Source organism: Zeus faber (assembly GCF_960531495.2).
Source record: "Zeus faber genome assembly, chromosome: 8".
NCBI lineage: Eukaryota > Metazoa > Chordata > Actinopteri > Zeiformes > Zeidae > Zeus > Zeus faber.
In genome coordinates, this window is record NC_137195.1 from 18,614,376 (window position 1) to 18,627,068 (window position 12,693).

A 12,693-nucleotide genomic window follows, 5' to 3' on the forward strand; every position below is an offset into this window, starting at 1 on the left:
CCTTCCTTCACAGCCAATTCACTGCATCCCAATTTTATGCAAGATAATTAAATATCCTACTGATGTTTCCGAGCAGATGAAAAGCAATAATGCAAACTTGTGTAAACGTGCAGAGGCAGGCGCAGACGGAGGGAGCGCTCTCTCATTTCCCAGTGTTGTGTTTGGCAGCGAGAGGGAGCCGTGCGCTGACACCCTAATTCGCCCAACAGAGTGAACAACCTCGCCACACTGAGGCCCCATATGGCGGCCATTACCTGCCAGATTTTTACTCTCCGCGAGGGTTAACTTCCATCGCTGGTGCTGCACGTTTTGTTTACCCCCATTTTTTTTTATTACGATTCTTATGTTTACGCTTAGACGCGCTGTGATGCGGAAACTTCCAGCCCCCTCTAAACTCCCTTTGTGTGGTTTAATCAAAATGTATGCAAATGACTTCTCCTTCTCTTCAGGATCTGTTTGCGCTGGACGTGGAGCCGTACCGCTACAGCGGCGTGAACATGACAGGCTTCAGGATCCTGAACACGGAGAACAGCCAGGTGGCTTCCATCATTGAGAAATGGTCCATGGAACGACTGCAGGCCCCTCCCAAACCTGACTCTGGTCTACTGGACGGCTTCATGACCGTAAGTCGCGGTTGCACAAAAAAAACAAACAAACCCACGTATGATACACAAATGATAACCATCGGTATGTCCTATCCTCACTCAGCCCATCCGTCCATCCACCCGTCCATACATCTGTGCAATCGTTTGGATTGTACAAACATCGCTTTTTTGGACCGAGATCTTTATGCGCTCCCAGTGTAGAGGGGTTTTCGCTATAAATCAGTGTAAGCAGTGAGTATTTCAAAAATGATTTTTTTTTTGCCATAATATAGATAAGAAGTGTTTAACCTCCCTACTATTCTCAGGAGAGAGAGAGGGGAGGGGCGGTTGCTATAGTTCATGGAGCCCAGAGGGTAGCGTGTGATAAGGACAGTGGTTGTGTGTGTGTGTGTGTGTGTGTGTGTGTGTGTGTGTGTGTGTGTGTGTGTGTGTGTGTGTGTGTGTGTGTGTGTGTGTGTGTGTGTGTGTGTGTGTGTGTGTGTGTGTGTGTGTGTGTGTGTGTGTGTGTGTGTGTGTGTGTGTGTCGGGTGGGAGGCTCTGTCACTGTGATTTGAACCCGCTCTGATTGGAACACATGGCTTGTAATAACTGTTCCCGCAACATTCCCTCCCGCCACACGCACACACACACACACACACACACACACAGACACACACCCTCTCTCTCTTATCTGGGAACTGCGCCAGCATCAGCCCACCAGAGACATGGCAAGGGGAATCGAAAAAAGAGGATGGAAGGAGGGGGTTTAAAAGAAGAGAGGACTGGAGGAAAGAGGAGAGGAGTAGGCACTAAATGAACGAGTCAAAGTTTATCCATTTGAAGAAGTGTTTTGAAGGCGAAAGCAGTACGAACGGACTGATCCGCTTCCAGTTGGACATGCTGGGCGGTGTGTGTGTGTGTGTGTGTGTGTATGTGTGTGTGTGCGTGTGCGTGTGCGCGTGTGGGGAGGTATCCACGGCTTCAATCATTCTTGGATGGCAGCACCTAGACCTGCTGTTTCTGTCTCCCATGTCGAGAGCCCCCCTTTTGGTGGGATTTGAAAATTAATCAATGGTGTTTTCCATTGAAGTCCGGTGGCCGCCTCCATGTGTGAATACCGGACCTTATCGACAAGCGAACAAGAGTCTCGGGTGCCCTCGTGTCAAGGGCGCATGTTCCCAGAGATACCGAGGATCTGTATGGATCGGGAGCCGCTCATTCAGACTTTCGCCGCAGAGGGCTCCTCCATCACATCGCGCTCACCCGACTCACCGTCCACCCCCCCCATTCATCCCACTCTGTCTGAAATCAAATCTCCGGTCTGACGTTTGCTGGCCGGTTATTTCTGAATCATGGCGAAGGATAAAGATTTATGTTTGGGGGGGGAAACTGTGCAGTGAACCTGCTCATCAGAGAATTAATGGCATACGAGTTTGAAGGTGGGGGATTGATTAATTAGACAAATGGCAATCAGTCAGCGGCTAATGCATATTGACATGGTGAAAGGTTCCGTAAACGTTTGATTAACGGCTTCATTTGTGCGGCGTATTTACGGTCCCATGTGCTTAAGTAGTGAACTGCTGATGTGCCGTAACTCACGGGCCTTGCAGAGATCATGACGGATTGCCAGGGTGAGCGCCACAATGGCCGCTCTGTTTTTCTCGTTTTTTTTGTTTTTTTCCAGGGCCGGGCGAGGACCGCTTTTCTCCTTCGACGTCTCTTGTCTCGCTCTTGTTTTCCCATCGTGCGCTTGCAATAACATTTAGAATGTGTTTTGAAGTGGTCTTTTTATTGTATCAAATTGTTTTTTTAAATTTCTTTTCAAGGGGTCTGATGAGTTGGGGCTTACTTGCTGCAGGTGATATGTCAGGAACGTGTACTGTTTCTATATCTTATTTGTTATATACTTTATGTATTGCTACTTTGATATTCATTATTGGTATTCTTTACATTTTGTTTCTATCCTTTTCACCTTTTTATCCTTTTTTCTTTTCTGTCCCATTTGCACTATTGGGAGGTTACAAGTCCGCTTTTCGCTGTACATTTACTGCCCAGTAGTACTGGCAATAACATTGAACTGAAATTAATTTAAGGGATTGAAATATTTGGGAGTATTTGGACGCCATATTGGAAATATGTAAATTTGTTACAGATTGTGTTGGACAGTGAAACATTGGCTAAGTAGAGGGGTAAAGCTACCGGCGTCTGCCCTTAATAAACTTACCAAAGAGAGGCTCCGTATGGAGGTAAAAGCAGCGCTTAATTTGTCAATCAGGAGGTGGCAGAACACAAAGAGACTGCTGATCCGGCGGGTCGGAGCTCGCAGCTTTTGCAGAGGTGCCGGATCCAATCAAATACATGCGGGTCCCAGCCTGGTAGGTCCCAGATCATGTTCCGGCAGGATCCGGCACAAATTAAGCCCTGCATGGGTAGACGCTTACCTCAACGTGGTAATCAGAATGAACTACGCCCCTGTTCGTTAGTCCCACCCAGCACAAGCAACAGCCGGTGCTAGGCGTGAATGCTAACAAAATTAGCAGGAAGGCTTTTATGGATTTGCTTGATGAAAGAAAGAAATAATTGACTGCCCCTTTGCCTTTAAACTGTTCAAATTATACGTACAATGTGTATGAATTATAATACTTAAATATATAAATTTATACTTATTCTATTATTCTGTTCATATTCATGTACATTCTCATGAAAAAATTGCAAATTTGCTTTCCTTATTTCCTCAGTTGCTTTAAGTCTCTAATTTGCCATCTTCAAAGAACGCCCGTCGACTTACACCACGCGGCCAACCCGCTGGAGCCTTGTTACCACGGCTCAAAATCCTAAGTGTTTATCTTGTTGCCTTCCAAATTAATAATGAATAAACTGGCCAAATGTAATCTGGAAAATGTTTTTTTCCCCCGCCTTTTTGTAATGAAAGCTCGGCTAATTCCACACCTCATTCCTTTTATGGTAGCCTCAATTAATCTTGCTTTGGAGGGGCGCCGCCCTGAGTCGTGGCTTAACACGCGCGGTGAGAGTGACCTAACAAGCTCCACTCTCTCATTATCATAATGTCTCTCCCGGTTAATTAGCCAAACTGCCGTCTGACTCATTGTTCGCCTGCGAAACTCAAGCGGATTACGGAAAGAAAACACAAATAAAAATGGCGCATTCAGGAGATCTTCCCGCACCAGCCCGCCGCGTGCTTCCCCCTCCAACCGGCGAGAGGAGAGAGGGGGGACATTAGAGCTCCACCCCCGTTGGACGGATGCCCGTCCTCTCCTTCTCTCCTCCTCTCCTCCGTCAAGGTCGGGGTTCTGTTTCAGGCTGTGAACGCCGTTGATATTCAGCGCACAGGCGTTGGGACGGGAACGCCGTCAAAAACTATTTTGGCTCCTGCATCTGCTGCAAAACGCCTCATACCTGTGTGTCAATATGTGTGATGGGAAAATGGGATCTGCATGATGGAACGCAATTTCCCTTTTGACACATATCGTTTACAAACGGATTCGCAGAAGTGTAAAAAATACACTTTCATCTATATTTATATATATTATGCATAGACAGACATTAGATAAGCTATCAGAATTATATCCACAGGATAGGGAGATGAGGTATATACGGTGTCTCAAAACAATTAATGAATACATGCATTAAAAAGAAAGGAATGTAACAGCAGAGTGAAAAAGGTTTCCACTTGAGTGAGAGATGAGAAAGGACTGAAAATGTGATGACTCCAGAGCGGAATAAGTGGAGGACTTAGAGGTAGATCCTGCCTCCGGTACGGGTTTCAAATCAATCTGCCACTCATTCCTTTCTCCACGGAGACCTCCCTCTATGGCGGGGAACATGGGGGTGAGGGGTGTTCAAGAGGAAAAAAAAACAAAAAAAACAAAACAAAACGGATGAAAGTTAGGCATGAAGGGTGAGGGTTGGAAACTCCGAGCGATTGGTCAGCAATTTTTGCTGAACACTCCAAAAGAACTGAGACTCGCTGAAACAGACCGCACTCGAATAAAGCAAAATGACGGAACCATGGCGGCTGGTAAAGACTGGTGGACGAGGAGTAGTTTGCTCCGAGCCAGAAACGACTGCACTTCTCCAGATATGGAACGAAGAACACATCAAACGGCGACCGTCCAACAACTTCGCCTCCATGCCTGGCTCCTTTGCAGTCTCCTCGGTCGCTTTTTGTGTTCCGATGTGATCTGAACAATTATACTTTGGTTTTTGTCTTTGGTTTATCTCTGTGGGCTAATTTAACCAAATGCCACAGGTCAAGTCTATTTATATAGTACAGTCCTTAATCACAAAACAGTCTCAAGTGCTTCACAAACCCACGTTTCACAGAGAAACTAACGGCGTCCCCTCGTCTGAAGCCTCACAGGAAGACAGGTATAGCAGCAGCCATCTTCTTCCAAGTGGAAATTACCCACAATCCAAAGCAGGTCTGAGCTCCAGCTGAACTCTAGTGTGAACAGAACGAGGACTTAGGCCCGATCAGAAATGAAGAGTCCCTTTCCTGTTGGTCCACTTACAAGGACCGAGTCTGGTTTGTTTAAAAAGCACGATATGTGAACACAGGCTCAGACGCAGAGGCGAGGTCTGCCAAATTGTGGCGGGCGGTACAGTTGTGCACCCCTCGGAACCAAAACAAGCTTGTGGATGTTGCGTCCTGAGATGTGGCCTTGGGATGTGATGTTTTGATGCTACGAGAAAATATCACCAGATGAATAGGTTCAGAATCCTAATCGGGTGTTCTATTATGCAAGACGACGGAGCGGCATATACCGTAGACATAAGCATTTCCCTAATTATGTATGATCAGAAAGTTGTTAGTCCACTATCTATTGAGGACGTAAGCAAGGTCTGGGAAAGTGTATTTTAGAAATAACAGTAGCCGCCTTTTGAAAGCAAAAAAATACAGATTAAAATAATAATAATAATCCACCTCGGAAACATCAGATACACCGCTTGTGGTTGGTAAATAGCGAATTCAAAGTGCTGGTGGTGGATGGACTGGTGGCGGGCACCAATTATAGGAAAGTGATGTTGTGCCCTGCCCATAAAAAAAATGGATTTAAATGAAAACAAAAGTAAACTCATCGGGAGGACTGCTTAGCTGTGAACAACTGCTAAGGGGAGTTAGTTTGGTTAGATTTTGTGCCAGCCCTCAACTTAGGACTCAGGCTGGTCTGGTTGTTTACCTAGAGTTGGGCGTGAAAGGGACGCAAGGAGCTCGAAGATGTGTAACAGGTTAAATGTCTGAACATAGTTTGATATTGGCGCTTTTAACATTTTTTGGAAACAATGACAATTTTACCATGCGATGCAAAATGTAAGATGTGATGTGTCCGGTATGGGACGCGATGTGGCCGTATCAAAGAGATGTTGGTGGAGGTTGCAAAGCCTTTTGTTGGTGGCTTCCTGTTGGAGCTGTAATTAGACTAATATTTGTGTTTGTTGCCACAGATTGGCCTTCAGACTTCCGTTTGGTGTTGGACCGCGCCTGTGTCCGCCTCTCAGATTTGGCCCCGCTCAGCTCGGCTCACTCCATCTGCTTCTCTACGTGCATCACACTGTCGCTCTAGCCTCCCCCATCCCTCTCTCTCTCTCTCTCTCTCTCTCCCTCTCTCTCTCTCTCTCTCTCTCTCTCCCTCTCGCTCTCTTGCTCTGTGTATCCGCTCTTTCTCTCTTCCCCTTTCTCTCTCCTGGATCTGGCTCTGGCATTGTCCACATGCTGGGGACAGAATTTGGCAGTACGACACGCCGGGACATTATTCCGGCAACTGGGTTGGCATCTGCGATCGCTGGCGGCGCTGCCGGGCCCGCCGTGTTAAGGCCGGCCACTCGGGCGCTGCAGAGTTCAACCAAAAGCCGGAGCACTGCGTCCGCTCGTGTCACATTGGGCGAGGGAAGCTCTCTGACGCTCTGACTCGAGGGCTTCCGTTCAAACAGCGTAACGATCCCCGTTGGATGCTTTTCCCCGCGATTTAATATTCGATGTTCCATTAAGGATTAAAAGAAAGATTATGTTTTTCTTGAAAGACATTTTTTTAATGCTGGGTTTTGCGCACGACTCTGCACCCTGCGAGGGTTTACAATGCGTCGGGGTGACGCTCACGGTGTGCTTGCTTTGCTCGTGTTGCCGTGGTGTTCAGTCAGGATGCTGACGGTTTGGGGCTGGGGGGGGGAGGGAAACAAACGCAGAGTGATGCTGACACACACACACACACACACACACACACACACACACACACACACACACACACACACACACACACACACACACACACAGCGTGCGTTTGTAAGCAGTTGGAATAATGACCGTGGGCCCCCGCGGTGTCACCAGCAGGTCCTCTGTTGAGCGAGGTTTCCCCTGGGATGGCTTTACTTCAGATACCGTGATAATCGTGGTTTGGGGAGACAGATCTGGCACGGGGAACGAACCCTCCCCCCGCCCCCCCGCCACCCATCGATCCCAACAGCGCTACCGCCGTAGCATCTTCCGAGAGCCGCCAATATCCATTAGCGCTCGAAAGTGCCTTGTTGTCGCGCTCCGAAAATAATCATATACCTACACAACCCGGTGTCTGCCTGTGGTGATCAATCAGGGCACTGATTTTTCAGAGCTTCACAAGCGACGCCGTGCCTCGCCCCCCCGCGCACGCGGTTTTCAGAGGGGCCAAACCCTCTCGTCTCCGAAGGAGTCTTCTTTTCCCCCCGTTTGATTGATTCGGGGAGCGACACGCTGCCCATAATGAGGCATTTCTTCAGCTCGGCGCCAGTCGCTGCCCACGGGCCATCATTAGATCAGTTACCCACAGTGCAGCACTCCCAGCTGAGCACACACCCGCACCAGTGGGGCTGCTGCAGCTGTGCCCTCAGATGGGAGGGTATACGGTGGAGGTGTACTGACACCCCTGAGCAGAGACGAGAGAGCGCCAACACATTCAGACTTACACACCGGGAGAGAGAGAGAGAGAAAGAGAGGGAGGAGAGGTTTTTTGGTTTTCTTTCTCGCCTTCGCAATCGAAGGGACACATTTCAAACATATTCAATTTCATTTCTATAGCTGTTTTGTCGACTATGTGCACATTCATAGATATAAATAACCTTTATCCTCCCCGAACACAGGGCACATTTACTCCTTCTCCAGGTCACCTTGGTTTCTGTAAAAAATAAGATTTGTTTCTTTACACTGGCTCAGTATTATTCAGATTTTATTGTGCGGATAATTTTCAATGCTGGCTATTGTAAAGTACCAAATTCAAACTGGTCGCTTTTCATAACGGTTCAAGCCAATTCCAAGGCCAAAATCTGTGTGTGTATGTATGAGGCAGCAAGTGAACCCTAGTTGTGCAACGGATTACAAAACTCACGGTTTGGATCGTATCACAGTTTTAACTCAGGGATCGGATCATTTCTCAGGACTAATATAACTTTGATTTTCATTTATTCTGTAAAACACTTAAAGTAAGGAACTTTTGCCCATGGCCTTAAATTAAAACAACATTCAAGATGTCAAATATTTAAATATTATCTTAATACAAACATAAAACAATAATAATATTATATTATAAGATAATGTAAGAATATATTAATATAAACATAAAATATGAAATACTCAATTGTTAAATGAAAGTGCAATATGAGGCACGAATGATACCGTCTTCCTTTAAAAATGGTAGTGAATAAAACAATATGATTAGATCCGCCCAGCAACTGAATTTACTTCCAGTATCATGTTCAATTTCTCATGTTTATAACAAACTAAATTTCAAGAAAATCTGCTCAGAATTAAGTGAGTTACAGTCGGTTTTGCGGAGAAGTCTCCATCTCTCAATACACATTTTATTTGTTTACTTGCGGATCTTGACCACGTCTGGCGGACGAGCAGACGCACAGCGGCCACATAGGCTGCATCCACAGCTCATTCACCACATGTCGTAAAGTAGCAGCGCTACAGAGCGACGTACCGTAAACCAATCATTACGCTTCAGAGTAAAACACAGCACCATCTGTCTTGTCTTATCTTCTTCTCACTGCAACTCTGCATCGAGACGGCAGTTAAACCGTATTTCACTATGATGGTTAAATTTTACAATTAATCTGTGGTTCGCATGCGTGCCGAACCGTGTGGGGGTGGGGGCTCCGTATGGATCAACTACTGTACGTTCCGTTACACTATGAATATATACACACACATTTAAAAATTATCGCTCTGTCAGCTTGTTTTTGCAGCTTTCTCTCTGCTCATTATCCGCTTGCCGAGGAGGAAAAAACATCAGATTCAGTTGAGTGTTTAAAGACTATTAGTCCCCCTGACAGTGGATCTTTGTCACGGTGCAGTGGGTTGTGCTAGTTAAGCAATATGGCAGCGCTCCGCTCATCGTCAGGTCTGAGGTCCGGTCGAGGCCCGTGCGTTTCGTCCGCCCTGACAAGTGCGGCGGGGCTCCCGTTAATTAGCGAAAGCTACCCCCTTAAATTCTTCAAAGTCCGTGTCCATGCGGGCCAGGATCCAATGAGGTGAGACGTAGCGCACGCGGGGAGCGGGGCATGGCGGGCTAACGGTGGAATCGTCGGTATTCAACAACAGAGGGAGGGACAGAGCGGCGTTCTGAATGGGATTTTGTTTAATAACGGTAAAACTCGTCTTTCTTGGCCATTAGAACACCGTAGCCGAACGACTTGAATCCACAATTATTCGACCGATGAGTCTGTGGGATCAGCATCCAGCCGTGCGGAGCTCAGTGGAACCTGCTCAGTGAGTGAAACACACAGAAGCTTTGCCGGTGTATTTTTCTTCACCACAATTGGCGGCAGAATTGTCCATGCACTTGGTCCTGGTCCAGAGGTGCCCCACGAAAAAACAAATTCTCCCCTTTTTCTCTTTCCTTGCAGATAAATGCGCGGCGGTGCTAGCCCTCACGGCGGCAGCGTAGACGACAGGCGGCTTTTCTTTTTTCTTTTTTTTTTCTTTCGGATAACAGGTGAAGTCATCGGTGCCTGTGATGTCACTCGTTATCACCCATTTCCCGGCGCAGCGTCAAGGGGACGGATCAAGCGGCGATGACTCAGTCAGACCTAAATATGTTCAGACATACCACCCGCACAAAGAAAGCTCAGTCGACAGCGCCTCGGGGCTCTGGTTCGCATACCGCGGGATGAAAAATAAAGGCTTCAAGCAAAAGCGGGGTTTTCCAGGGGCGTGATCCCTCTCCTTTTTTTTTTTTTTTTGTACACAACACTATTCACACCTCGCAGCGTGAGAGCCCCTCATCAAAGCGCTACCTCACGTGCGCGCGCCGGGCCCGATGAATAGCAGCTCTGTCGCGCCGTAGCGTCGGGGACCGAAGCCGGGGGGCCCCGGAGGACCCTCACGTGAGCGGGATGAATAAGCGACGCGGGGAAGTCTGTACACCGGCTCGAGCAGTTGCCGCAACCATCGTCGCCGTAAATCTGGTCGGAGAGGATGACTTCACGCAGATGCAGGCGCATGTGCCGCTTCCTCGCGTTGATATTTCGCGACTTACCGATGCCCCTGTTTGTAGAATGGTCCGGCGGGTTTGGCGACAGCACTTCGTATTACGTAAGAAGAACCAATGGGTTTAATGGCTTTGGGTTTGCATTTTAATACAAGGCCCTTGAAAATGCATTTTTTATATATTTTGGGTTTGTGTCAGATTCTTATACTGTACTTACAGCACTAGGGCTCCGGGTGGACAAAACGATGTTAACTGTCACGTTGAAAGATGGGCGTTTAAATATGACTTCATAGATCTTCTCCAATGGACCCCTTTCACCAAGTAGGACCCACTTTAGCAGATGAGCTATTTAATGTTTGCATGTTGATGACTCTTCCGGTGCAGGGAAGAGACAATGCACCGCGGTCTTCAATCAGGCAGTCCGTTCCACCGGATACTTAACGGAATAGTGATTATTTTTAGTTCTTCAATGTATTGATTTATATTGTACCCTTTGGTGAAATTAAAAATGAATGGTTTTGAAATGCTCCTGAGGCAATTCCCACTGATGGGGCGGTAGTGGCTCTTTGGGTTCAGATCTTTTTCAAGGTGCCTTGGCGGTGCTGCCCAGTCTCAGACCCCGCTGAGAATACTGGTCACACCTGGTCACACCCTCGGCTGCACCACTGCCGGGTTGTTTTTGTTGGCGTAGAGGATGGTGAAGGGTTGAGATTTGGGACAGGTCTGCAAATGCCTTGAGCTACCAGAAAAAAAAAAAGGAATTGGGGAAATGTTCGACGAAACAAGAATTCACTATTTTATTTATTTATTTATTATGCAGACCTTGAACTCAAGTAACTGGATGACGGACTCATTATTTTTTTATAATAGCGTATCAAGCAAGCCATTGACATTCAGATGTTTTCAGATTTCATTAAGCCCAATGTCATAAGCATAATAGTCTGGAGGTGAGCTAGTAATGCCAGGTTGATAATATCCAGATGCCAAACTTCCGCTGATTGAACGTCTGTGACAAGATGAAGCACATGCCCGGAACCTTTTGGAGATTTCTCCACCTCACACTGTATTTAAGTATTCAATTGTTCAATTTTCTACCGCCTAAATGAGTTTGTGTTTTAATTTTCTTTGGTACGTCTGCTCCTCTCCCCAGCCTTTCGTTCTTGTGAGTTTAATTTTGACTTCTGGGAGCTGCTTTCTGTCCTTTTGTCTGTAACTCTGCCAATCTGGGTCCCTGTATATTACTACTTTAACACACGCACACACACACACACACACACACACACACACACTTATTCAAGCTCAAAATATGCATCCACATATCTATATCCATTCCTTCCTCTTTCCAACGGGAAGCCCAACCAACCTAAGGGAGACCATCAGGGATTGATTAGCTGTCCTGGAAGGACAAATGGCGCTGCCAGGCTCCAGCTGAAGCAAAAACAAACTCATTGGGCCCCGGCATGCGCTGGGGGAAGCGGGGCGCTCACCTAACAGCTCTCCGCGGCTCCGCCACGGTGTAAACACAATCGCAAAAAACCTCCAATGTTTTTCAATCAGACCGCCTGTTTTAAAGCCATAACGCTTGATGAGTTAAGCCATTAGCCCGAGGTTGTAAATTGTCGAGTCGATCCGGGTGCGGGAGAGCGAAAACGGCATCGGGGAGGGGTTGAGTTGGGTGGCGGCGGTACTTGGATGATCTTGTCAGTTCCCTTAATGGAGACACCCCGCTGACAGACGGCAAGAGTCCTCCAGCAGAATAGGGTGGGAGTGGGATGGAGGGGGGGGGGGGGGGGTGCTGGTGTGAGGGCACACGGGGCACACACACACACACACACACATTACACACTCGAATGGCCCATTGCGGACTCCAGGGTGGGAAAACTGCCCACGGTAAATTAGATCACCTTGGGGCCCTCGTGACAACTACCACGATTGCGGGAGTAAAAGGGAGAGAGAAGGAGGGGTGTGAGGGGTGTGGTTGGAGTAGGGGGTGGGGAAGCCATGTTTTGGAGAAGAAAGAGGTCAAGCAAAAGAAAGGCAGAGAGACAGAGCAGAGAGAGACCGTGGAAGGCAAGCAGGAGAAAGCCGAGGCTGCCGAGAGGAAGGAATTGCGTCGAAGTCGGCGAAACGCCGGAAATTCTGGAACTTGGGGAAGGGGAAGGGGAAGGAGGGGGCAGAAATAATAAGAAGTGAAGGCAGGGTGTGAACTCCACGGGGGAGAGGGAAACAGAGGGAGCGTCGCGGCGTTAGGGAGGGGAGGCAACGATATTAGATCTGCCGCCAAAAAAAACAGATGATTTCCCATTTAACACTCCATTGGGTTTCTCCGTTATGCCGCGTCCTGGCACTGCGACGCCGGCGAGAGCTTTTTCCTCTGACAGCGGCGGCTCACGGTACCCTGCCCCGCAGAGAGAGAGAGAGAGAGAGAGAGAGAGAGAGAGAAAAAGAGATATTTTGTTCCTCCCAACCTACACACTTTGAACCTGACTGTTTGGCTCTCCCCTTTTTTAATTCCCCCCCTTAAAAAAGAAAAATTCAAGATATTACAGTGCCCTTGAGGCACCTAACTTATCAGGCAGGACCTGGCACCAGGATGAAGGGGAGGAGGAGCAGACTGAAGGGTGGGA

General features: G+C 47.7%; 1 protein-coding gene across 2 annotated transcripts in view; it reads left to right on the forward strand.

The window, feature by feature from the left end:
* grik2 (glutamate receptor, ionotropic, kainate 2) overlaps nt 1-12,693 on the forward strand; it is a gene marked incomplete at its 3' end in the record, with an annotated part of 152,430 nt that overhangs the window by 73,351 nt on the left and 66,386 nt on the right. For both annotated transcript variants that reach the window (XM_080005174.1, XM_080005175.1), the window contains exon 6: nt 450-623. In XM_080005174.1, coding sequence (XP_079861300.1) covers nt 450-623 — 174 coding nt within the window. The remainder of the gene's footprint in view (nt 1-449; nt 624-12,693) is intronic.